This window comes from Homarus americanus, unplaced genomic scaffold (genome assembly GCF_018991925.1).
Source record: "Homarus americanus isolate GMGI-L3 unplaced genomic scaffold, GMGI_Hamer_2.0 scaffold23578, whole genome shotgun sequence".
NCBI lineage: Eukaryota > Metazoa > Arthropoda > Malacostraca > Decapoda > Nephropidae > Homarus > Homarus americanus.
The window spans coordinates 7,327,720-7,354,306 of record NW_024733231.1 but is presented as its reverse complement, the minus strand read 5'-3'; the positions used below and the strand labels follow the sequence as shown (position 1 = coordinate 7,354,306).

The 26,587-nt window shown below is 39.1% G+C and overlaps 1 protein-coding gene across 2 annotated transcripts; it reads right to left on the bottom strand.

Moving 5' to 3' along the window:
- Window positions 1–9,089: 9,089 nt before the first annotated feature.
- On the bottom strand, window positions 9,090–22,152 carry LOC121869669 (malate synthase-like). 2 transcript variants are annotated; one of them, XM_042371207.1, is made up of 12 exons: window positions 22,094–22,152; window positions 20,638–20,771; window positions 19,174–19,383; window positions 18,040–18,117; window positions 17,332–17,634; window positions 16,766–16,952; window positions 16,208–16,348; window positions 14,893–15,046; window positions 14,183–14,291; window positions 13,926–14,016; window positions 12,217–12,380; window positions 9,090–10,944 (listed from the first exon to the last, which is right to left on the bottom strand). In XM_042371207.1, the coding sequence occupies exons 2-12, from the start codon at window positions 20,728–20,730 to the stop codon at window positions 10,693–10,695; spliced, it is 1,782 nt and encodes a 593-aa protein (XP_042227141.1). In that variant the 5' UTR covers window positions 20,731–20,771; window positions 22,094–22,152; the 3' UTR covers window positions 9,090–10,692. The 2 variants fall into 2 exon arrangements, with proteins under 2 accessions (XP_042227141.1, XP_042227140.1); XM_042371206.1 differs by having other exon boundaries at window positions 21,997–22,149.
- Between the last annotated feature and the right edge of the window lie 4,435 nt (window positions 22,153–26,587).

Sequence of the window (26,587 nt, the reverse complement as noted above, 5' to 3'; positions counted from 1 at the left end):
GCAGACTATTTTTTATGGCTATCAATTAAACTGCGTTGTTATATGTACGATAATCAACGTACAAATACTGGGTGATGGCGGGTGTGTAAAATTGTAAATGATCTACGTACTTATGTTATCCAGCATCTACACTGCATAAGCTTTCTCGATGGCGAATATCAAGGCATACAGATTCATGTATTAAGAGAATTAATAAAAAAATATATATAACTCGACATAATTAAGCATATAACATTCAATCTCTCTATATAAACTTTTCTGACTGACTGCAGCGGGGCGGCTCATCGGTCACGCATTAGTTCATGGTCATTAGTCAAAACCTCTAAAGCTAGGATTCCATTCACGGGTTTGCACTGCGTTTGCGTTTTCAATCGCTAAAGGGAACCATTGGCATGCACGCTAACGCGTGAATGGAATCCTAGCTTTAGATGTAAACTTTACAATACACGAGGTTCAACATTGCTACCACAACCTACCAAATAAAATTTCCCATTCTGTGAAGAGAAAAAAATTATAAAACGAAAACAGTGGTTTCTAAAATAATAATTGAGTCATTTTGTCTTTCAATTCCCTCGGGAATTGACGTCTTCCCACACGCAAATGAAAGCTTTAAATTCAAAATGCAGTCATGCGCGAAGGATTTATGGCAACGTGTACTCAGGACAAGTCATTACCCCAAGTCAATTTATACCCACCTGAGACAACTTGCACCCACTTTAATGATGACCCGTACCCACTATATTGACAGTTGCTCGTCCTTACTATTAATATTATTACAGTATTATACAGCGCATCTGTATGTGTATCGTTGTGTTCGTGTACGTGCATATGTCTACACTCCCTACAAGTATCACAATGTCCTGGGTCAGGTGTGGGTAGTTGTTGTTAAAATGTTATTACTTCGCTTCAACAACAAATGTCTTAAAGCGCCTAACAAGGTTAGTACAGGTAATTACAGTATTCTTATAACACTAAAAATTACGAGACAAAATTCTATGTGGGTAGACCTCTTCTATTGACCATGGTTGAGATACGTCACTGTCCGCACCGGGAGTTTCCAAATTCGTTAACTACATTTGAATAAAAGGAAAAAATTCGTTTTATCCCTATTGGGATATAAACGAATAATAACCGGGCGACTTAAACTAACCTAACTAAAAAAGAATCCTGGTGATAACGGTAAAAATTCAGAAAAACCTATTGGAATAAAAACGATTAACCGAATATACAGGTATGCCCAGTGGGAAAATAGTGGAAAATCAAGTGTAATGGCAAATCCCTTAAAATAAGACTCATTAATAATACTAATACTACTAACAATAATACCGGTAGCGGTAATGCAATAATAAACGGGGTCTGATTGTTTCATAACTTACAACAGGCGAAACGAATCAACCAATCAGAACACGAACTAAAACAATGTACAATCAACATGATAAAGAGCGGTAACAATAAGGCGCGGGATACAGGTACGGCAGCTCAATGCGTGGTGGGCAGACTTTACAATGATAGTTACTAAGCTGGCCTTCTTTCTCACTCTCCTAACATAACCTAACCTAACCAAACCTACCCTATAACCCACCCTAACATAACCAAACCTACCCTATAACCCACCCTAACATAACCAAACCTACCCTATAACCCACCCTAACATAACCAAACCTACCCTATAACCCACCCTAACATAACCAAACCTACCCGGCTATAACCCAACCTAACCATTAACAAAAGTCCGTCAGTCCGGCTGCAGTAACTACTATATCCAGTGTGATTTTTGGCGTCCGGCTGAGTCGTATGTATATCCACTACGTAACAATTAAGGTGAATTCCGCGATCGAACTTAACACCGTGATGGTTTGCTACAACAAATGTGTATACTGTACATGTTTCCTTCAGAGTTTTCCGAGACGTTTGTGTACTCGCATAGAATCCAAGTCTGGTGGAAAACGGGGAAAAAAAACCCGACTAAGATTACCTAGTAAACACAATAGGCCATTGTCTCTGTATCTTTGGCCATTGAAAAGCTCTTAACTGATATGATTTCAGCAATAAAAAAAAAACACACTTAATAGGTAGAAGATTGTTTCCGTCATGCACCTATTGAGAAGTCGTTCAAAACACCTCAAAAAAACCATAGGAAAAACAAAAACAAAATTTCAACCTAACCTTAACATATTATACTCAAATTCGCTGCATGACCGAAACGATAATACCCCTTAAATATATCAGTAACCGGTAATTTATCTCTCTGCTAAAATCAGACCGTATTGTTTTCTTAAGCTGAGAGCACAGAGACCGCCACCTACTTTACGATATAACTTGATAAATGCAAAATCGTTTCTCTCCCTTTTACTCCTGCAACAGTTTTAGATTCGATGGAGAAAATCCCTAAAGAAAGCAGCCTGGAGTTTTCCTTATCATTTACACCATTAATTACTAGACTGGAAGGTGGAGTTTTCCTTATCATTTACACCATTAATTACTAGACTGGAAGGTTTGGACACATCCCCATCCAGGAGTTCCAAAGTCCTAAAATTCAACAATGACATCGGCAGATTTTTAATAACCTAATGTCATATTTTTTTAATGTCTTGGCATCTTTGTAATACCCTCACGTTGTCCAAAACTACAGTGTACAACGGCTGATCTTCTGTACTATTTGACAACAAAAGTAAATAAACGTAATAATTCAACGTCTTACCCAAGATCAAGGAGTGAACATCTCCCGACTTTCGTGAAACTTCAAACTTGTTTTCTGCTTATTCGTCTAAATTCCTTCTTGCCTGACAGTAATTTCAAGTTTCAAAAAGGTTATCTTGTACCAGGTAATGTCCTTAAGAAAGTATTAGCAAATTGGTAAAATAAAATGGTAAGAATCTTCCCAGGAGCTGCTTTATGACCCACTCCTCCAATAGCTTACAGCCACTGAGTTATATTTGCGGTGTTTTTGAGGAGTTAAAACGTTGGTTCTAATTTATAAATCATAATAACATAATCAATTAGTTTTATTATAATATAGTATTAATTTAAACTACTAATTTAAGATTTTGAATGAAAATTACTCTTTTTTAACTTAATATTGATAAAATCAAGGAAATTGTTTGCATTCGTAATATCGCAAGTTTGCTAATTGTGAATGATAATAACTTAAGCCAAAAGTTATTCATCTGTAAATATTTCAATACAATTATTAATATCTGATTATTACTCAATCGCTTAAAACACGAGGATTTGAGGCAAGGTGACATTTTAAATTAGCCTTCAAGAATCTGTCCTGGCTTCCTCCTAAGCTGGATCAAGACGTTAAACATATTCTTTCACAACCCTCTCTGCCTTGAGCTTTCCATCTACACTGAGTACCTTCAAATATTCTATTTCATCAATCAATTTAGAAGCTGATCATATATATGGAACATTAGTTATTTCGCGGGATAGTCGAAAATCTCAATTGTAGATACAGTACATTCTTGCACTTTGGTCCATTCATTTCCCTTTTAGATCACTAACCCTTGCAGGAATATTTAATAATTTTGTTTGAAATCTCACCCAATTAATTTCTTTCCCTGCCTACCCATCTACTTGTTTCATTCAACTCTCGTCTCCTTGTTTAGAACTATTGGGCTTCTTGCCAGTATCTTAATGTGATGTTTGCAAAATGAAGGATATCTTAGCATGTGGCATTTGCTTTAATTAGAGATTCTTTTGATACTGCTTCTGGTACTACAATAAAGAGTTTAAGTGAAATGCTCTTATCTTGGTTTAAAATTTTATCAGTTACTTTTTTTCGGAAGTGTGATTACAGCATCACCCCAAGTTTCCTGACACCTCCTTCTGTCACATAGATTTTGTGTTCAATTTGTCATGGCCCCTGACCTCCTTGCCTTCACTTAGGGTATTAGTCAAGGGCAGATCAAAAAGGATGGAGGGGGTTCAGACCTAACTCTTTAATATTTCAGCCATTATGATTTCTGGTATTAATTAACTTGCCTAATGGCTCTGACAAGGTACCCCCCCCCTCCTTGTGAAACCCCTGTATCCTCCCCTTTGTTGACACTTCATCATCTGCTGATTATCCATTGTCCGTGTGTTTGCGTGGATGAGGTGTTGGTTGTACAGTGATAACACACTTTTACTTTTTACTTTTATCCTCTTCACCGCTGATCGGCTCGTTAGCCGCTTGGTCTCGTCTCTGTTAAGCACTGTTGGCAATTACTAGTCATGTACTGGCTGTTATGCACTGCTGGCAGGTACTGGGCATGCACCGACTCCTGAATGTACCTGAACCTGCACCAGTGTTGGTCAAGTCTGGTCTTGAAAGAGCTCACACTCGGTGCCGTCACAACACTTTCTGGTAGATTGTTCCAAGAGTTTACAACTCTCACTCCGAAAAGTTTGCCCTCACAGTTTTCTGGACTTGCGGCTTCTTCAATCTTGAGCTGTGACCCCTTGTGGGGCGAGCGTCTGCCAGCTCAAAATAAAGACACTCGACTAAGTAGTGCCCCTTTAGATGCATAAAAACCTCAATCAGGTCGCCCCTTACCGGTCTGGAGTATAAGCTAGGTAAGTTCAGGCGCTCCAATCTCTCAGGGTAGTTTAGGTGCCGAAGTGCTGGCACCAGTCTGGTGGCCCTCCTTTGAACATTTTCAACCAACTGACAGTCCCTAGCATATCTCGGGGACCAGATGGGGTGACAGTACTCCAGATGGGGAAGCACTTCACTCTTGAAGATCGTTACGAGGGACGGACCGTCTAGATATCTGAACGACCTTCTTATAAGACCCAATAATTTATTTGCCTAATTTACCTTCTTCTTGTAATGGCCCGAGAACTTCAGCTCATTGTCAACATACACACCTAGGTCCTTCTCAGACACAGTCTCAACTAGTGCAGTTTCTTCATCTCGTTGGGACATATGATACGCCTCCTTAACGTTGGTACGCCCCAGGTGCATCCTCTTACACTTCGTGACATTGAATCTCAGCAGCCATTTCTTTGACCATTCTTGGAGCTCACAGAGATCCTTCTGCAGCTCTTCACAGTCCGCTTGGTTCTTGATTTCCCGAAATAACTTGGCGTCATCAGCAAACATTTGTATGGAGGAGTGTACGTCAGGCACGTCATTTTTGAAACAAACAAACAACAGCAGGCCCAATACACACTGCCCTGTGGTACCACGCTTGTGACAGCTACAGATGATGATTTCGTGCCATTAATCACCACACACTGCTTGCGGTCATGCTAGGACATTTCCCCGAATTTCGTACCCTTCTAGTTTGATTTTCAGCCTTTCGTGGGGTACACTGTCGAAAACCTTGGCAAAATCTAGGCATATATTGTCGATATTGCCACCCCATTCCAGAATATGGGTCCAAATATCCAATACTTTGAGCAATTGTGTTAAGCAGGAGCGCCCTGTCATAAAACCGTGTTGGCAATCCTTTATAAGGTTGTTTCGTATTAGATGTTCCATCGTGGCATCTCTGATAATACTCTCAAGTACTTTACATATTATGCTGGTCAGGCTCACCGGTCTGTAGTTGTTCGTGGAGTGACGATCGCCCTTCTTGAAGATAGGACTCACATGAGCCATTTTCCATTTACTGGGGACCTTTTGTTCATCCAGGCATTTACAAAACAGGATCTTCAGAGGCCTGGCAAGCTCATTGCACAACTGTCTTAGCACTCTAGGATGCTCCATGTCAGGGCCGGGACTCTTATGGACCTTTAGCTTTGACAGTTTATTTCTAATACCCTCTTCTGTGAACACAATGTGGGCCAGTGCTGTGTCGAACCGTCTGCCCTGTAACGCAGGAAGGTTAATCACATCCTCACTTGTAAACACCGAGGAAAAGAAGCTGTTTAATGCCTCAACTTTATCCTGGTCAGAATCTGCGTAACTACCATCTTCAAGCCTCAGGTCTGATACTCCTACTCGCGTTTGTAATTTCGACTTTGCATAGCGGTAAAACGCCTTTGGGTTTGACTTGACCTCGCTTGCAACCAGCCTCTGGAACTCCTTTTCAGCCCTTCTACACTCTGCCTTTGCTTGGTTTGTGGCTCTTGCATACATCTTCCTGTCCTGCTCATCGTTTGACCCAACGTCTTGAATTTCTCTCACTACTGTGTCTTGGGCTCAGGGCCAGGCCAGGTTCAGAAGGGTGTTATCAAGTGTGACCTTGTTTTATAAAATTCATTGCATTCAGTCTTTTATATGGATCATTTCCTGTTTGTCTTCATAAAGAAAAATTCACATAAAACAAACATGTGTTCATTAATTGGCCCATTACTGTTACTACTATGAGGGCTGCTGACTGCCACCATTTATGAGGGCTTGAGCTGCCACCATTTATGAGGGCTGCTACTGCCACCCTTCATGAGGGCCTGTGTGCCAGTAACAATTCCTTTTACTCTCATATATCACCATTGGTAGCGTGACGATAGGAGGCTCGTGGGTAGGTGTAATGATAGTATCAAGCAATAGGGAAGAAATAACGGTAGATACTGTAGGTAAATAATATACCCAATTATACAGATACAAAGTTTATTTAAACATGAATATGAAATTAGAAGAAAAAATTGGTTTGTACTAACAGACGAAATCTATTACTAGGCCCTCAGGCTCAACATACTCACACCATTACTGGATGGACATATTCAATACACTTCCAACCCTACTGGGTGGACATACTCAATAGCACAACTATGATAGTCACTTAGCACCATAAATACTAGGCAACTGCCACTACAACACTCAGTCGTCAGGAGTGATACTCAAGCAACAGCCATGGGGTCCAGCCACCATGGAGTACTATCCGACGAACTCTGGAGATCCCAGTGGGTTAATTCCACCACACAAATATAGCCCTACTGAGGTAGACACTCATCCACCAATGATGGGGGCTGGTAGTGGTGTGTGGCTTGGTGGTCCAGGGTCACCTCGTGGACCGAGCGTTAGGGCCAGACGAGCCAGCTATGGGGGCTATAGGTGGTCTGAAGTGTCTGACGGCCGGGTCTCACGAAGGTAACTGATCCTACTGGACCTCGGACATGTCCCCAGACATAGTGGATACAACATCCACCCTACAGACACGGCCTAGGCTGCGTTAGGGACCTGTATGGATGAAGGGACGGGCACTTACTAACTGGTGACAACAACAACACGTTTCAGGGGACGTTAAAGACGTAAATATGACTTTACTCAGAACATATCAACTACGTTACTGTAACACTTGCACAATCAACTATTAATTGGGTCAAATCACTTAAAGAAGGGCAATTACAACACAGCGTGGAATGGCATACCTGTATGGATGAAGGGACGGGCACTTACTAACGGTTAAAATGCCCGCGGCGCCCTCACTCAAACTAGGCCAGGGAGTCCAGCTACTCCTATTCCAATGAATTAATTTACGGTACCCTCTGACGTTGAAATTGAGACTATGAACTCCTTTTCATTCTCTACTATTATCTTCACTAACAATGCTCTGACTCAGCTATCGAAAGCAGAATTAAATTGATTACAAAGGAATGGATGGCAACAGGTCCCAGCATACAGCGTCTGCTCCCATAGACAAAGGCGGGGGAAACAGAGAAAACGGGGGACGTTTCCACTGGGGGACTCGGAAGGTTTTGTGGACGTTTGAGCGTAATATGAATCCTTAAGGTTTTCAGGTTAGCTCTTATCATGACCATTACACTACAAGTATAAGTATTCCCCCATTTACTATGAGGTTATGCTCCTGAAAAACCCATTACAGGTCGAAATTTCGTAAATCAGGATCATTATAACATGGGGTTTGACGGGATACGTTCCTAGCCAGTCCGACACCCACATAAAAAAGCAAACACAACAACAACAACAACACTAATACTATACCTACAGCACAAGTAAACAACACTCACCATATTAAGAAGAAGCCTAGTCGTTATTACACGTCCCCTTTGAGGCTAAGGGGACTCTTGATGGTGTGGAGCAGAGACATCATTTTGACTCCCACAAAGCCTCTGGGGGAGTCTCATGCCTCTTCACAATGTCAAGCTTCACCTTCAGAGACACAGTTGTCTTGGGTGACTTAGCCTTCTCAAACATATTCAAAGTTACACTGCTCACTTCAGTCACAAGAACAGAGAGAACGATAACATAAAAAAATAATAACAGCCGACGTTGCTAAAATCATGTTCACAACAACAGAGGCAAAGCACTTTACAATCACAAATAACAGCAAAAGTCCCTTCTTAGTCACCAAAATGGAGTATAGTACAATGTGAACATTAGTGATGCCCTCTCTGTGAGATGAAGAAGAAAAAAAAAAAAAAAAAACACCGATACTGACTGATAATCGTTGAGCTACATGATCACGGCCATGTGCACAATCACTATGGAATAAAGCTTGGTACTGTAGTGCACCGGGTGGCCATGTGTCGGCTCATGGATAGGTATACTGCAGCTGACAAGTGCACCGAAAGATGCATTCCATAGTCCACATTGGGTGTGCGATGACCATCATTCACGCAGATTGTTTACATTGTAAATAGGGGGTGTGGTTTTAATACATCAGCATCGTTAAAGCGGAATATTGTAAATTGGGGAATACCTGTATATTCTTTTATCCTATTTTTGCATTGAAGTCACCCATAATACTAATACTGTAAAATATTTAGTTTTAGGTTACTACAAAGTACAGTACAGTAGTTGTTTTTCATCTAATTAATGTGATATTGGAACATCACATCTGTGAACCATCTGCAACTACTTCTTAATTTCTCTATTTCAGTATCCTGGCACTGGTGATTGCCCATGATCCTAGTGATCACTGCATAATGGCCAGATTCCCTCATTCAGACATCCTTTATTAACTCTGGCAAGCCTTTTCCTGCAAGACACAGATAGCCATCTATTTTACAGCCATTTTCCATGCTTGTGTGGGTTAGCTATTACCCGGTGGCTTGGTGTCCCAGTTGCCATCAAGAAAATTTGAAGCACCTTTTACAGAGTAGGAACTGGGCATTACAGTATATGTAGGACTTCCAAGCACCAAATAATATGCCAATTACTTTGCATAAACAATCTAGGATAAACATGAAGAACCGAGCAATAACTGTTTTAATAGTTAGACATAAAAATGTAAAATATGTTTCTTATAAACACAGTACTGTATAAAACAAAACAAAATTTCTTAAAAAATATAAAATCAAATGTTATTATAAAATATAAACACCGCTTTTTAATATACTGCAGTACCATATAATATCCCTCTGTAATCCTTGTATACACTTGTTAGTAAAATAATTATATGTCTATTACAGGATTACCAAACCTAAAAGACATTTTCAAATTCTAGTTTTATCCAGGTTTTTCCAGAGTCACATAAGGCATTTTTTCAAGGTCTCAGAACCACAGGCATTAAACATTTATCACCAAACATAACATTGAAAGGCCCAGTTTAACAATTATCCCTGAGCCGAGATTTATAATTTCCTGGGAACCCCATTTTTTTCCTGATTTTTCTTCAATTATAAAATTTTTACAGTTTAATGTCAAATGGAAACAACAAACCTCAAGTTACTTAATTTTCCTAGTCTACCCAATAGTATGGGAACCCTGTACTGTATATAGCAGCAATATTTATGAGCACCAGATTAGTAAGTCATCCTAGCATCCCTTGAACACAAAGCATAATATCCTATGCTTCTATCTTAACAAGTAATGATCTTCAGTATGCAAAACTGCAATAAAGTTGAGCATTTTAAAAACTTTTCCTTTCTTCAGTTTCCCTTTAAAATGAGGCTTTTTGATTATGTATGAAAAAGTGTAACATTTCATTTGTGATTTTTTACAAATTAATAATCATCATATAAATTTCATATTTATACCAGAAATTGGTCACATAAAAATACTCTTAAAAATACTGTATCACCCCTTTTGACTGTGTATAATTTATCACCTTAAATTTTTTTTTTCTTTTACATATCTTACTTGATGACATGAAACAGTCAATAGAGGAGTTAATGATTATAATAACACTCAACAACACTTCTCACTGATGCCGTGGACACTGTAGAAGGCACGGGGGTGTAAATCTTGAGTAGAATTACCGAACAAAATTGTGTAGTACTTAATACAACATAGACTCCTGTTGGGGCAGTCACACACACTAGAATACTTCACTTCCTGGGAATTAACAACCTTGGAGATGTAGGCATTCTGTGCATTGTAGCTCTGGAGTGGCCAAAAGTTAGTGAAGATACTCTGCTGTCATGTCACTGCCTAATGTACTTAAAGCATCCACAGGAACATGGGGGTCCTATCTGGAGAGCAGCAACCTGTAGCTTTGTCTTGGTATAATAATAACATATGTCTCACCGTCTCACCATTTAATTTCCTCTTGGCCACGGCTTTTTTCCTACTTGTTGGCGTGCTTCCCAGGCTTACGGGTGTGCACAGAACCCCCCCTCCCCACTCTCATAGCTGCTAGAATTCATTAATGACCAAAAAAAAAATAAAAAAAAATAGGCAAATATAGCAAATTTGCCCTTGTTCTAGGCAAGTCATGGAACAACACAAAGTCCTACAAAGTGTGAGAACCTTGATACTACCACAACATACTATAAAAAAAAGTATGACAACCGAAATAACAATGAATACACAAGTGAAACAAAACTTCTTGACGTGAAATTCTGTTAAGACGTTCTCTACTCCGAATATTTATTCTGATAGCTTAAGAAGGTGTGGTCAAGGTTCAAATATGTTGTCAGGAACTCAGGAAATTCCCTCTTAGTCACCACCTCTTCAAATATTTCAGAAGCTACTCTTAATCTTTCCTTGTCTTCATCTGACTTCATAGGAACAGGGTCACCTGATGTGATGGTTGAGTCTATGAAGTCCTTAATCAGTTGCTGTACAAGGCCTCTGCTGATTACCTCTCCATTGTCTTCCAGTGTTGCCTGAAAATTTTAATATATCAACAACTTTTGCTAAAACAAAACTTATCATGAAAAAGTATATGGAAAGTTTTATTTATTCAAGTTATTTCCAAATCAACTATTCATAATTAATACAATAAGCTGAGCCATATGTTGAAGCAATTCAAATTTTCTCATACGTTCCAACTTTACTCAAGCTGTGATATTCACTTTTCAGCAATAATTTACATTTACATTCTAAATCTTACAAACTGCTAATAATGATGATACTTTAGTTCCATTGCTTATCTTCTAATATTCTAGATGTATCAGCAGCTCTATTCATGCCTTTGTCACTGAGACTCACTTGATGACAATGATTTACTCTGTGATTAACAAAACTGATTTTACAACACAGGCAGAGTACGTATACAGTAGACCCTTGTTATTTTATATTTCAATACATTACAGTAAGGTACACCCTAAATTACTCCCATTTTTCTTATGAAGAAAAAAATGGTGACTGCAGTAACATCTTACTTATCCTCTTCACTACTGAAGCTGGCTGGCCCGTTGGTCATTTCTCTGTTCTGCACTAAAATCAGCACAGTGTAAGATGACCATTATACAGTGTAAGTACAGTATATGTTTTTTCAATGTTTCAAATACATTAGAGAAGAAACATTTTTTTAGATAGCTCATCAAATGTGTTTTTTTTTCAATTTCTTAGAAAGATATTGTATGTTTAAAACACTACAATATTGTACAGTATTTCATTCCAGCTTCCAACTGTGACAAGTTGCCCTGGCATCATGGTGGCCTGGTTGTGGGTTCAACTGGGTGAAACATACAGTATGTTTGCAAGTTTTTTTTTTTTTTTGCATTTTTAAGGGCTGCAATCCCTTAGCCTATACAGTACTACTGTACTTCCTATTGGACAACAATTCTTGGCCCCATTCTGGCAATATATCAAGTCTACTTTAACTCATACTTGTTGATCATCCACACACATTTGTACTCAGTGTTCAAATCTAAGTTGTATCACTTGCATCAAGAATCCTTGGCAGGGTTCTTAGGCCTTTATTTAGTATTGTATATGTCAAATACAGTACACTACAAAACAGGGATTCTCAAGGAGAAATAACATTTAAAAAGCCACGACTTTTAAATTGCTTCTCGGGCCATAAACACAATTTATCATAAAACATTGTACATTTCTAATGCTGAACTCCATCCACAAAGTACAATCATTAACAGAAAAATAAAACTATAAGTCAAAGAGTTGGGTAACATGTAAGGATCCTTGCTACTGACCCTGTGTCTGATCCACTGCCATACTTGTGACCGAGATATTTCTGCCGTGGCTGAATCTTCTACTGCTGCTTTATATATGTAGTGGCCTTTACCCTGTAGCCAAGCATCAATGAATAAGATGCCCACAGCAACATTGTGCTTTAGGCCCGCTAAGGTAACACCACCTGTAAGTGGAAGATTATGAACAATGCAAACATAGTAATGGGTGAACCTGATGGATATATTGAGGCCATGTTGTGGAAGAGAAGCAACATGACAAAACATGTCTGGTAAAGCAGTTAGAAAGATGGAATGATATTGAGTGAGGAAAAAGTCAGTGTTGGTTTTGATTCAGGCTCCTTGGAAGAACGAAAAAAAAAATATACAGCAATATGTACAAAGTGAGGGTTGAAAAAAAGGAAAAGAGAAATGAGAGAGAATAAATAAAACAAGATTGTTACGACTAAACCTAAGGATGGGATAACGGAGAGAATGTCAAGCATCAAACCGTGTTTAGAGAAGCTGATAGTGAAGACACGATGCCACTACTGTGTTACCTAACATGGTTTCTGTGAGGGACTCCTTGTGTGGTTACATCTTTCCACCGACACACACACACAAAAAAAAAAATCTTAGTTCCAGAAAACAAGTTAAACGAACTCTAAATTCCACAAAGTTGAGTGACTTTTGGTGATGGACAAGTTGCTCATGTGTGATAGATACATCACCAAATTATAAAACATCAAGTAAGGCAGCTCAAACATAACAAATGAAGGAAACTAATGTTGAGAGAGAGAGAGAGAGAGAGAGAGAGAGAGAGAGAGAGAGAGAGAGAGAGAGAGAGAGAGAGAGAGAGAGAGAGAGAGAGAGAGAGAGAGAGAGAGAGAGAGAGAGAGAGAGAGAGAGAGAGAGAGAGAGAGAGAGAGAGAGAGAGAGAGAGAGAGAGAGAGAGAGAGAGAGAGAGAGAGAGAGAGAGAGAGAGAGAGAGAGAGAGAGAGAGAGAGAGAGAGAGAGAGAGAGAGAGAGAGAGAGAGAGAGAGAGAGAGAGAGAGAGAGAGAGAGAGAGAGAGAGAGAGAGAGAGAGAGAGAGAGAGAGAGAGAGAGAGAGAGAGAGAGAGAGAGAGAGAGAGAGAGAGAGAGAGAGAGAGAGAGGAGAGAGAGAGAGAGAGAGAGAGAGAGAGAGAGAGAGAGAGAGAGAGAGAGAGAGAGAGAGAGAGAGAGAGAAAGAGAGAGAGAAAGAGAGAGAGAGAGAGAGAGAGAGAGAGAGAGAGAGAGAGAGAGAGAGAGAGAGAGAGGAGAGAGAGAGAGAGAGAGAGAGAGAGAGAGAGGAGAGAGAGAGAGAGAGAGAGAGAGAGAGAGAGAGAGAGAGAGAGAGAGAGAGAGAGAGAGAGAGAGAGAGAGAGGGAGAAAGAGAGAGAGAGAGAGAGAGAGAGAGAGAGAGAGAGAGAGAGAGAGAGAGAGAGAGAGAGAGAGAGAGAGAGAGAGAGAGAGAGAGAGAGAGAGGAGAGAGAGAGAGAGAGAGAGAGAGAGAGAGGAGAGAGAGAGAGAGAGAGAGAGGAGAGAGAGAGAGAGAGAGAGAGAGAGAGAAGAGAGAGAGAGAGAGAGAGAGAGAGAGAGAGAGAGAGAGAGAGAGAAAGAGAGAGAGAGAGAGAGAGAGAGAGAGAGAGAGAGAGAGAGAGAGAGAGAGAGAGAGAGAGGTAGGTAGGTTTATCGCAATTTTCTCTCATTACCTGAAGGCATTTCCAGCAAGTCTCCAGCACCTACATGCACGTCCTCTATTATCCTGTCAATCTGGTTGTCTCCTACTATGTGCTGCAATACCTGAAAATAATTAATGCAGTGCACAGTACTATTATGGTACCTTCCAGAGAACAGTATTGTTGGAAAAATCCTTAGCTGTTCCCCACACACGTCATTTACTACTATATCTCAAATATCCCATCAACTCGACTACTGTATCTATCAATATATTTTTCTACTAACTCACCTTTGTAGCGACTGGAATCAAACGTACGTCATACACCATGAAGCCGTCAACACCAGCAAAAACCTCGCGTACTTTGGCCTGTGCAGTATTTGCTATAATACCGATATCCCTGGAAAAATAAAACCCATTAATGCTAAACTGGAGAGAGAGAGAGAGAGAGAGAGAGAGAGAGAGAGAGAGAGAGAGATATCTGACAATTCATTAAACAATGCAAATTTGTCTTTAAAGTAAAATGTCATGGTTACTGATTGCTTTCTTCACCCGAGTGTATTAAAAGTTTTTATAACAAAACTAGGTATGATAAAGGTATTAAAAAAACAAAAACACTTTGTATGCCTCCCAACTATTCTATGGGAAAATAAAAACTGGACAAACATTATAAGGGAAAAATTATTTACTTACTAATTAGTTATCTGCAAAGAAGGAAATCATAGTTCTACACATCCATCTAATTATCTATATATATCCATTACCTTTATTGCTCTCCTATTTTTGTATAGTCTGGATCAAGGAACAGAAGAAACTCAAAGAAAGGGAGGAAAATTATAGCAAAATCATTATAAAATATATCACATATCAACAACAAGAAAGGGTCAATGTACAATAATACTCCATTTACACTTGCTCATATTGCCAACTTGCACATGTAGTATACTGTACATAGTAAATCTTAAACATCTGGAAGGACACTGTATGGTGGTGAAGCTTACCGAGACACCATGATGTTAGCTGCCATACCGCCTGTGGCATGTGCTCCCCGCCTGTGGCAGATCTGGATGACCAAATTCATATAGGAGCGAAGAAAGTGGCGCTGCATGTTAACGTACTTATTACGGTCTGGCAGGATAAAATCACTCCTGTGTCCTAAAAAGATATAATACCAAGACTGATATACTGATGAAATATTTCAATAACAAAAATTAGCACCACAAAACATAACAACAATTATCCAGTGATATCTCTGTTAGCCGGAACAATAGGCGCCGAGCACTTCCGGGAATGAGACGACTCTCCCAAACCCGGAAAAAACTCCCCCATCCCCGGAAATTTCCGAGTATTGGGAAAATTTTCTCGAAATTTTCCGGAAAATGTGCCCCTCGGAAAATTGTTCCCAAAGCCGTAATTTTCCGGAAAATTACGGCTCTGGGAACAATTTTCCGAGTAAATTTCAATTCCTGCTATCGGGGAGTTTGGGGTTTCAGGGATTCTGGCTAATGGAGATATTACTGTACTTATGGGAATCTCAACTACAAGACAGAATCTAACATTAAGACAATACAGATTCAATGCCCACTGATACCTTTTTCATTTGATAATACAAGGTCAGATCATGGCAGGAGTCTGACACAGTGTGATAAAATGGTGGCATCACAGTCAGGCTCTACCTTACTGATAAAGGTCGTAGCAATGAGTTTGGATGGACTTCACTTATGGTACATTAAAATTTCCATATTTTCTGAATGGAAGTTGATTCTACAATTTTATGTTTCTTAAAATCATCCTTTTTGTAAATTAATGCATATATGTTATCTACATTATTATATCAAGATTTATTTGCATTATATGATTTAATGGCATATTCTACTTCCTTATTCCTATTACTACAGTATCAAGACTTCCACCAGTTACTCCTTAATACATCACAACCCTAATGCTGTTAACCCCACCTTTATGGGACCTCATTCGTATGTCGGACGTACAGTCTCGTTCAAGATTCTTCAATCACTGCTGGAGACAGCTGGTAACTCAAGGCGGATTGATTACTACAGTACATAGTAAAAATTATGAATGAATGTAAAAGGTTATCGGTGATTGGTTATTTAGTTCCCTGTTGCTTACTTAATGGTTGGGCTTTGCTGTTTCGTATTATATTATACTACGTACTATAGTAAACAAACGGCCTTGAGTTGCCACCCGTCTTCAGCAGTGTTCGAAGAATCTTGAACGAGACTGTACATAACCCGGGGACCTCCTTTACCTTTCAATAATAAAAAAAAAAACTCTTCTGGCAGCTACTGTACTTACCAAACTTATTGACAAATGAGGCCGAGTAGTCCCAGATACCACAGTTCAGACCGAGGGAATGGTTGCGTAGCTCATACAGGATCTCCTCCATCTCAAATGACGCCAGGATGTTCTCTATTAACACACAAGCCTTGATCGTGCCTGAAAAGTATCCTCAGTTATTGAATGACCATGAAATCTAAAATAACTTTTTTTTTTTTACAACAAACACCAAAAACAACATCCTAAAAAAATATAGCATAAGGTAGTCAATCACCTTATGGTATATGAGCTTAAAATGTTGAAGTATATTAGGTGAATATTGTTAAGGTAATACCTAGAAACAATGATCCTTTCTTAAGTATAAAAAAAAGTTAAGTTCCCCAAAATATCATCAGGATCAACAGCTTTCTAAAACAATATAACTCACTGCACAACTTCATGGTATATGTGTAAACAGTTTGAATTGAAATGGTTAATATATGGTCGATATCACCTCCCCAAAATTGACCCCTCTCTTATGTACAAGAATATTAATTGTTTTCTCCAAGCAACATCAATATAAAACTGAGCATGAACCTTGTGGAATATTCAGCTTCTCTTGGGTCCAACAAAAGATTTCATTCCAAACTCTAGCCTCATTAGCTCCCTCAAGTTTAGAGAGATAGAAGTATGGTCCGCTCTCTGCTGCCAGGAGACGTTTAGCACAGTGGAACATGAGAAGACCAAAATCAAATAGAGGTCCAGGGACTTCCTTACCATCAACCTGAAACAGTGTCTTGTCTGGCTACATACATTCCTCTTTAGAATCAAAACATCAGTTCAAGGAAAAAAATTATAACTTGTTATTGTCTTACTTTTCTATTCACTTATTATGGTAATTCATTAAACATACTACGATAGTTGATTGATTTGCGAAATTCAAAACAGATTTAATTAAAAATGCTTTGAGGCTCACAATAAATGATCTTTCATGAAATTCTGAGAAAAATTTCCATTTTACTGTAAATAAAGGAAGAGGCATATTTTGAATGGCTACAGACACAATATACTGTATAAGGAAAACATACAATACTGTACTACATTACAAAACAGATTACAGTATTCAAATGCAAATTCAATAACTAACACATTGCATCACTGACCATCATGTTGTGTTCAATCATGTTCCAAGCACGAGGACGTAACATTAGCACTGGTACTTGGCTGATGTCTCCCAGGCCAGGGAAGAGACCAAACACAGCCTTGTACACATTGTGAAGACCACATAACTGTGCACGCCAGGTTGGACAGTGACCGTCGTCGAAGTCTGTCTGTATTCCATTCACATCACACTTTAGGGCCTCTAAAAACTTGTCAGTGTTAGCTGGAGACACATCCCCCAGGTCAAGCTGACGACATACAAGTCTCCTCGGCACCGGAGCCACTCTCCAGCTCTCATCCTGTACCTACGAAGAGGGAGTGAATAATTAAATTTAGTACTCTGTGATTATAATGTTTATATTAATAAACAGCACAGTACATATACATGCATCGTGATTATGGAAGGTTGTTAATATGTGGACATTTAACATTCCCAAACACATCAGTGAACACTGGATGGAACTTTGATGTTGGCAGAGGTGCAGCACCAATGAAAAGAACCTTCCTCAAAGAAGGCAGGAACGTTGGTCAGTTCATACCACTGACTAAAGTTAGTTATACAGTAATTTGATCAAGTCCAAGGTGTATACCTAGTTAGAACAAGTTACCAGAGTTTGTTTCAATTCTGGCCAATGGAGGTTGCAGGGTGTAGGAGGTGTGAGTTAAGGAGAAGCAGTTGTAATTTATATATTCTGTGATGTTTACTTTACCTTAGGATTATTTGAGAAGTTGGGAAGATGACCGTTAATATCAAGCTCTACTTTCCGTCTTATCCGCTCCTTCAGCATCTGTAATAAAATTACATTATTAGGAATTTATTTCTCATCTAATTACTCTTGTTCTTTTATCTAAATGAAGAATTATATCTTCTGCAGTGCTGCCTACAATCATAGTATAATATCCTACTTGATAATGATGCTAACATTAATCTAGAGTTTAACAGAGAACAACACTTGTACAGTATTTATGTTGGTGATGCTCAAAGCGTACACTTTACCCTACAGCTGCATTAAATCCTGCCAAAATCTTTTCAAATTCAACAAAACTTGAGGTAATTACCAACTGCAGGTTAATCTGATTCTAGTCTTATTCACCCTCAACATAGACTCACCCATTAGGACTGAGTTCCAATCCTAATGGTTAGGTTAGATGAAGTAGTCTCTAGGACTGGGGCCTATTTTACCAGTCACCCGATCAGTTTACTATGCATGTTAATTTTCACTTTTAGGGAACCTGACAGATTTAAAATTAAACTTAGAGTTGAGTGGTTGGGAGGAGGGATTCTACCTAGTGAACCAAACCTTGAAACAACCACTAGACTAAGAGTACAATGCATTGTTGCCATCCTGGTTCCCTGTGTGAGGAGCTGCATCTACCATCTTCATCACTTCAACACTGGATGCAACTTTTTATACTTTATTTTGCTGAAGCCCAATGATTTTATTCAGCACAGAGAGGCCCTTTATACCTAAGGAGTAAAGGTGATCTGTATGAGTGTTGCTTACTACTAAACTAGGTCATGGCAGACACTGACAAAGGGTGTTCGTGTGGATGTACTGTATCACATAAGTAACTCCCTGACAATTTTGAGCTATAAAACAGTTGTGAAAAGTAAATAGAAACTTATTATCAGCCAGTGAAAGTGAGAGTCAGTATATATCAGGCAAGAGAAGGGGAAAGAGAGATGCTACTATAGTGGTGTACAGTGAAAGCAGGAGGGCAGCAGGCAATAACAAAACAGTCTGGAAATTAGGTGACTTATTTTAGGAGAGACAACAGAAATTATTACACTGGAGGGGAGGGATTAAATTGGGTTGATTTAACCAATACACTATCTATCTTACCAAGTCAACTTTATTGTTGAACTGTTTGGTGAGATCAGCCACAAATTTGACAGCTGCTGGTGTTAACAGAGTAGCATACTCCTTCTCCAGTCCTCTTGGTGGTGGCTCTACCTCAACATCAGTCACACCAATATTAGCCAAGCCTGCCTGGAGTACTTTCACAACATCAGCTTGAACAGATGAAGGTGCAAAGATAACTTGTTCTTCTCTCTATAAGAAAATAGAATAGAAATATCATCAACATGAGCAGGTAAATGAGAGAAGACCACCTACTCTTTACTCTGAAAAAGCATAAAGTCAACGACAAGCTTAATGTATTAACTGTTTTGATTTAGACAAAGCTACAGTACACTATATAGTACAATATACAGGGTGATTCAGCAAAGAGTACATTAAATTGAATGATGAAATCCTTTGATAATTCTAAACCACAATGTCTCTATAGTAAAATGTTAGATTCTGCATCGTTTCCATGTTACAACACATTGAAGATGTTGTATTAATGAGAGTAAATTTGAAGTGAAACCCCCATAGGTTTTTGTAATAATTTATTCACAGATCTCTACAGTGTGACCCCTCTTTGTTACCTAAAGGAAATGTTCAAAGTTGCCCCCTTCGCCCTCACTGCAGGCCTCTACACGTCGTACCATTGATTGTCTGATGCGTTCCAGAATGCCTGGACTACGTTTAATTTGCCTGCACCTGTCACGAACACGTGGGCATATGCAGAATCTGACATTTTACCATAGAGACATTGTGGTTTAGAATTATCAAAGAATTTCATCCTCTAATTTAATGTACTCTTTGCTGAATCACCCTTATAAAATAAATAATAATGTGAGGATTATTTCCCATCTTATTCCACTTGATGATTAAAAACCCTAATGATACCTGGCAGGGTTAGGTTAGGTTATATTAGCATTAGGATGATTATTCTTATGGTGAAGTAAGCTTGGGAAGGAGGGGGGGGGAGCAATTTTCAAATCCCAAACAAATGACTGTCTTCCCTACCCAAAAGAGAAAATATTATCAAAATTCATGTTACTTTGTTCTTAAAAACAAGAATCACTAATGTACCAAATGACTAATGGCAAAAATATTATCACCATGGCTAACCGTACAGACAAATCTCATCACACTGTTTCTCATGATGGCTGAAAAATTGTGCTCGTCACGTTTCTCACTCAAGGTTTGGTTAGGTTAGGTTTCTCAAGACTCATTCAATTCTTGGCCATCATAAGAGACAAAGTGATAAGGTTTGTCCATATGATTATCCTCAGGCAATAATTACCCTTATTCCTCTCCCACAGTTGCGGCAGGGATGGGGTCGTGTGATACAGAAACTTCAAAGAAATACAGGAAGGAAATGACAAGGGCAAGTGAAGGAGGACAGGAGTAGAAAGTGTCAGGGAAGAGATGACGAAATAAGTAGAATTCCCCAAACACAAGACAACAACCACTTACTCTCCTTACAGTACCACCATGACCAGAGCACAAGATTAAGTGGTTTCTGATCACCTGCAGACGCTCGTGCATTCTCACGTCAGCCATCGCCATCTCTTATTCATACAAGTTCTGGCCTTAATTTTAGTTGTTTCCTGTAACATAAAAAACATAGTAAATAAACTATCTATTTCCAAGTTCCTTATACGGTATATGATCTGGTACGTTAATGACATATGGTATATCAGTTGACATGGTATATCAACTAGTATATGATATATAAGTATTAACAAATACCAGTACTGTATACGTTATACTGTATCAAGTGTTTGTCAAGTGTTATATAATATAAATCTTGATGAGGCAAAAGATGTAAGAAAAACAGGAGAATATGTAAATTTAATATTAACATAGTGAAAGTAATAAACATAAAGGAAATAAAAACTTCCAGCATTACTCTAAAACAAATGAACAAGAAATCGCTTAAAAAAAAGGAAGCACCCACTTTAGCCCAAATATTCTAGTAAGTTATGCATACAAAATTTTATTAATTCAAAATAGAATAAAAAACCAGAATAAGCAGCGAGTTCTCTGAAGGGAAGAGAAACTTGAAAATGGTTCTTTGGCTTGAAATTTTAGGTGAAGGCCCTTTGAGATTCAAAGAATTTTGTATAACTGATTTGTAGTTTATAGAAACATTTGCCTGGGTAACTAGACTGTAACTTCCACCTGGTAATACTGTACCGTACAATAGTCAAGACATCTACCTCAAGTTCTTTCTTTTCTGTTATATATATACTACAGTTCAGGCTTTGAACACTTTTACAATTATTATGTAGTGTACAGCAATACTGTAGAGTAAGCTTTTCAGTCTTACTTGGGCTGTTCATGGTAGAGTCAACTTACTACAGTATTTAAGATGTTTTTATACCTGTACAGTACAGTCAATGTACAGGGTGGGCAGGGAGACTCTATATAACTCCCTTATAATATAATGCGCTAGGCATTCCCGGGAAGGTGGATCAATCACAGGTCTGTGACATCTTCTGCACCAGTCTCGTAGTCTTCAAGGAGCCTCTACCTCAACACCTGTGATAGTTTACTCTGCTGAGAAATAATACAGATCGAGACACAACAGTATTAATAGACAATTAAGCAGTTGAAAAGACCTGTAACAGCTGTAGTTCTGACAATCACACTGAAGATGATGCGTGTAACTCGCCAAGACATAAGTGAAAAGGGTGTTATCCAGTGTGACTCTACCAACCATCACAGGTTACAGGTCCCCGGTCCCGTCCGGTGCTAACACTGTATAGACCAACCGCCCGAACGGCTGATAAGTGGCGAAAATTATAAGAAACGACACATGATGACGTGTACCATTCATTCTATGCTGTGAAAAGGGGTAGGTTCCCAATCTTTTTGAGGTATCAGGAGTTCTTGTCCACTATAAACATGTTGAGCCAATGTACAGTACCTATCTACGTCCAGGCGACCACCTGTTGTTTACGTCTGATGTCCCACCACTTGTTCGAATTACCTACAGTGACTTGAAGGACTCAACAAATTTACTAAACGACCATAATAAGAAATAAAAATATTTGTGTCTCTGTTTAAGTAAAAAAAAAAGAAAATATGTTTGAGAATTATTTGAAATAACACTAAAACAAACAGGAAATGAAACAAATTATAGACTACGCAGAAACACGCTTTCGAATACTGCCTGTTGATATTGTTCGATTCTTTTGATGCTGGCTAGAGTATTGTAATGACGAGTACACAAGTACATGCGATAAACAGGGATATGTGTGATTTAAAATATACAGGCTACAATATGAAATAATTAACTAAATATAATATATAACAGGAAATAATTGATGGATTGATATTGTAGATACAAAGCTCACGAGTCAACCAGATATTCGAATAATTGACAAGGTCAACAGGTGTTATTTGCACCATTGCAACAAGACCAAATCTGAAATTCCACCGTTTTCGCAGATAAAAAATAAAAATATCAATCCATGACTCGATCTCAACAAACTTTGCAGAAGAGACTGCGCTTTGGTTACCTCAATCTCATTTACAGTACACCCCCTTATGTCCCAAAGTTCCTCCTACGTCGTTGTCACTAGCGTAGCTAGGGGGGCGGTCCGCCCGGGCGGCACTTTTGGGTCTGCTCATCACCCATATCTGCAGCTACTGGAGACGTTAATCCATCCCTTTGTATCGGCGGCAAGTTAATCCTTGTCGTGTCTGACCTAACACCTGACCCACATCATCACGGCCACGTCATGAGCTACACCCTTGCTATGCGCCCCCCGCCACACACACAACCTGTAACCTGTTGAGGATTAAGGAAACAACTTCAAACAAGTACGCCAGTGAGCTCATGTGGTGTGGGTCAGGTGTTAGGTCAGACACGACGAGGATTAACTTGCCGCCGATACAAAGGGAAGGATTAACGTCTCCAGTAGCTGCAGATATGGGTGATGAGCAGACCCAAAAGTGCCGCCCCCCAAAAGTGAAGGATCACGAGATGCTGAATTGCCATACGACATTGAAATGAGGAGAGAAATGTTTTCTTCGCTGGACAGAGTGATCCAAGAAATAACTTTGAGATTTCAACAGCTTCATGAACTTGCTGAGAAATATGCCTTCCTTACCCCATTGAATCTTTTGGATGATAAATATGAGTGTCAAATAGATCACGATCACGACGACATTGATAAAGAGGAGTTCCTCGTTGAGAGAAAAAGACTTCAGCATTTTGTTGCTGTTGCTGCTATAACTATTAAAGACAGAATACAGACGTGGAAAGAAGGCCCCCTTGAACTTTTGCAAATATAGTAATAATGCCGAGGATTTTCCTCACAATTGCTGTTAGTGTTGTTACCTGTGAGAGGAGTTTTTCGAAACTAAAACTGATCAAGAATTACTTAAGATCTAGGCCTACTATGAGCACCTTGCGGTTGAGAAATCTTGCCATACTGTCTATAGAGCGACAATTGACAGATGAAATAGTTTTTGACAATGTCATTGAAGAATTTGCCAACAAAAAAACAAGAAAAGTTACTTTGTAGAAAGTTGTAGTTTTCATTTCAGAAATAAAGATGGTCCTAATTTTTTACACTTTTTTACTTTTTTCCCTATCCTATATGTCGTTTTTGCTTTTTGTTTAACTGTTACTTATAAAGTTTAAGTATGTTTGGTGTGTATTTAAAGCATACTATATTTGAGTATGTGAAAGTACAGTAATATTATAATGGTACACAAACTATTTAATATATATATATATATATATATATATATATATATATATATATATATATATATATATATATATATATATATATGAGTGAGTCACTGTGCAATATGTATTTTTTGTGGGGGCACGGGGGGGGGGCGGCAAACTCAAGGGCCGCCCCGGGCGGCACACACTCTAGCTACGCCACTGATCCTCTTCACCACTGATCGGCTCGTTAGCCGCTTGGGCGATCGGTCACGTCTCTGTTACGCACTGTTTAGGTCCGGTTTGAATGACAAGAAAGTTAAGAAAAACTAAAGATAACCAAACCAAGAGCATCAAAAATCTAAAACATGGTTGAGAGAAAGAGGGGGATAGAGAGAAGAGGAGACGGGGAGATGAAGATAAAGAAAAAGAGAAGAAAAGGGAAACACAGAAAGATAAATGATGAAAAAGAATGAAAGATTACAGACCACAGAAAGTTGTTACAGCAGAATGTGGCGGCGCTGGTTAAGTTACCCCGAGTCTTTATCATTAGAAAGTTGTGGCTTGAGTGACACCTTCCAAGGATTCAAGAATTAGTAGGGGAAGGAGGGAGGGGGAGGCAGTGAATAATACGGTCCATTCGATTTTGTTTTATATTGTAAGGTTTGTGTTTTCAAGCGTTTATTGTCATGCTTTTTCTGTCGTTTATGGTTCGGTTGTCTATGATTCGTGTTTTTAAAGAGAGAGAGAGAGAGAGAGAGAGAGAGAGAGAGAGAGAGAGAGAGAGACCCATACCTTTACAAAAAAAAAATCCGCTGGCGTCCCACATATCAAAAGACATCCGGGTTATCTTAAAAATATCTAAGTCTAGAATTAATGTTATTTTGTGAGCTGAAACATACCAGATTTCTCTCAACCAATTATAGAGATGAAAGCATCGCCGTCCACTGTAAACGATGGGTTAATATTGTATGCAAATTACCAATCGTCTGAGTTGCATTAGCCAGCCTAGGGTTTACCACGCCATCGTTGGCTGGTGTGGTTTATTGTTACTCCTTATTCGATGTTTCTAATTATTATCTGATAATTATACACTAACTCTACTTAAAGGAGGGTTAGGTTAGTTTAACGTTTGGGTGTTTAATCTTCAGGTGAATTAAGCTGGGGTGTCTAAATTTCATGAGGATATTATTTCAAGGAGGTAGTTTCGACATCAGATTGCTTTACTACGGGAACCTTACTGTACACCACAAACACACTCAACCTCCACCGCCTGTGTTATTTACCCTTTCTCTTACTTCTTATAATGACCGTAGTTGACTGTACATAGTTTCACTCGAGTTATCAATGAAACAAAATTTCCTGGATATATTCCTGGATATAGTGCATCACCATTCACTAGGTCACCAGTACCTCCCTACCAAATTTCAGCACCATCCTCAAAACTGTGGAAATAAATAAGGAACAAACACACAAAGACACCTGACTACAATATTGCTTAAAAAAAACTATGTAATATTCTGATGAGAGAGGGGGGTCCGTTCCCCCAGCCCCCCTTCCTGGAACCGCCCATGATATATCTTACTATTTTTATCTTCATTCTATTTATATTTTTTCCCAGTAAATTACAAATTTCGTATAATACTTTCTACTTTTCTCACCAGATTGTAATACTTTAAAACACATAATACTGTACGTGTATATAAAAAAATTTCGACACTTCACAGAAAACTGGACTTCTAGCAAGGACTTAGAAAGCTGGGAGTAACTAGAGGCGTTCTCCCCTGAACTGAGATGCAGACCTACTGACCCCTCCCTCATTTCCTATCAGGGTTCAGGGTTAATTGGGGCCCAGAGATAATAGGCCCCAAACTAAACTATGAATGGACCCCAGTTATTACAGGCCCTAAATAAACTTATCAAAATTGGGCCTTAGTCCTAACAGGCCCTAATCTAATCTATAAGAATTGGGCTCCAATCTAACTTAATCAATAGGATTAGGGATAGGGGCCGTTAGGATTGAAACCCAATTGGATCTGGGACCTATTAGGACAGGGGCCCATTCGACCTGTCGCCCCTACCCATGCCTATACCTCACCCCTCTAAGGACGATGGTTTAACCCTCTAAAAACAATGGTTAAACCGGATGATTAAACCCCGAGGACGATGGTTTAACCCTCTGGACCTCAAGGAATTAAAAATCACAAAAGAAAACACAGATTTAGGGACTGAAGCGACCTTAAGCTGCCAATGTGCCGACAGGTTAAAAAAATGTTCCTTAATGGCCACCCAGTCATCCTTCCCACACACAACATCCTTCCCACACACAACATCCTTCCCACACACATCCTTCCCTCACACAACATCCTTCCCACACACAACATCCTTCCCACACCTAGACCTGGCAACATTTATTGAGCTGACTAGTGCATTATCAGGAGTTCAGATTAGGTGCTGTTGTAAAATTTAATATGGTTTATGGAAGTTGTGGTTAGGTTAGGCTAGGTTATGAGAGGTCAGGTTAGGCTAGGTTATGAGAGGTCAGGTTAGGTTAGGTTATGAGAGGTCAGGTTAGGTTAGGTTATGAGAGGTCAGGTTAGGTTATGAGGTCAGGTTAGGTTAGGTTATGAGAGGTCAGGTTAGGCTAGGTTAGGTTATGAGAGGTCAGGTTAGGTTAGGTTAGGTTATGAGAGGTCAGGTTAGGTTAGGTTATGAAAGGTCAGGTTAGGTTAGGTTATG

Coding starts and splice junctions, on each gene's coding strand:
- LOC121869669 (XM_042371207.1), bottom strand. CDS start 20,730: ATGGCGATGGCTGACGTGAGAATGCACGAGCGTCTGCAGGTGATCAGA. Junction 14,292..14,892: donor GCTAACATCATGGTGTCTCG/GTAAGCTTCACC, acceptor TTATTTTTCCAG/GGATATCGGTATTATAGCAA. Junction 12,381..13,925: donor CTTGCTGGAAATGCCTTCAG/GTAATGAGAGAA, acceptor TTCCACTTACAG/GTGGTGTTACCTTAGCGGGC.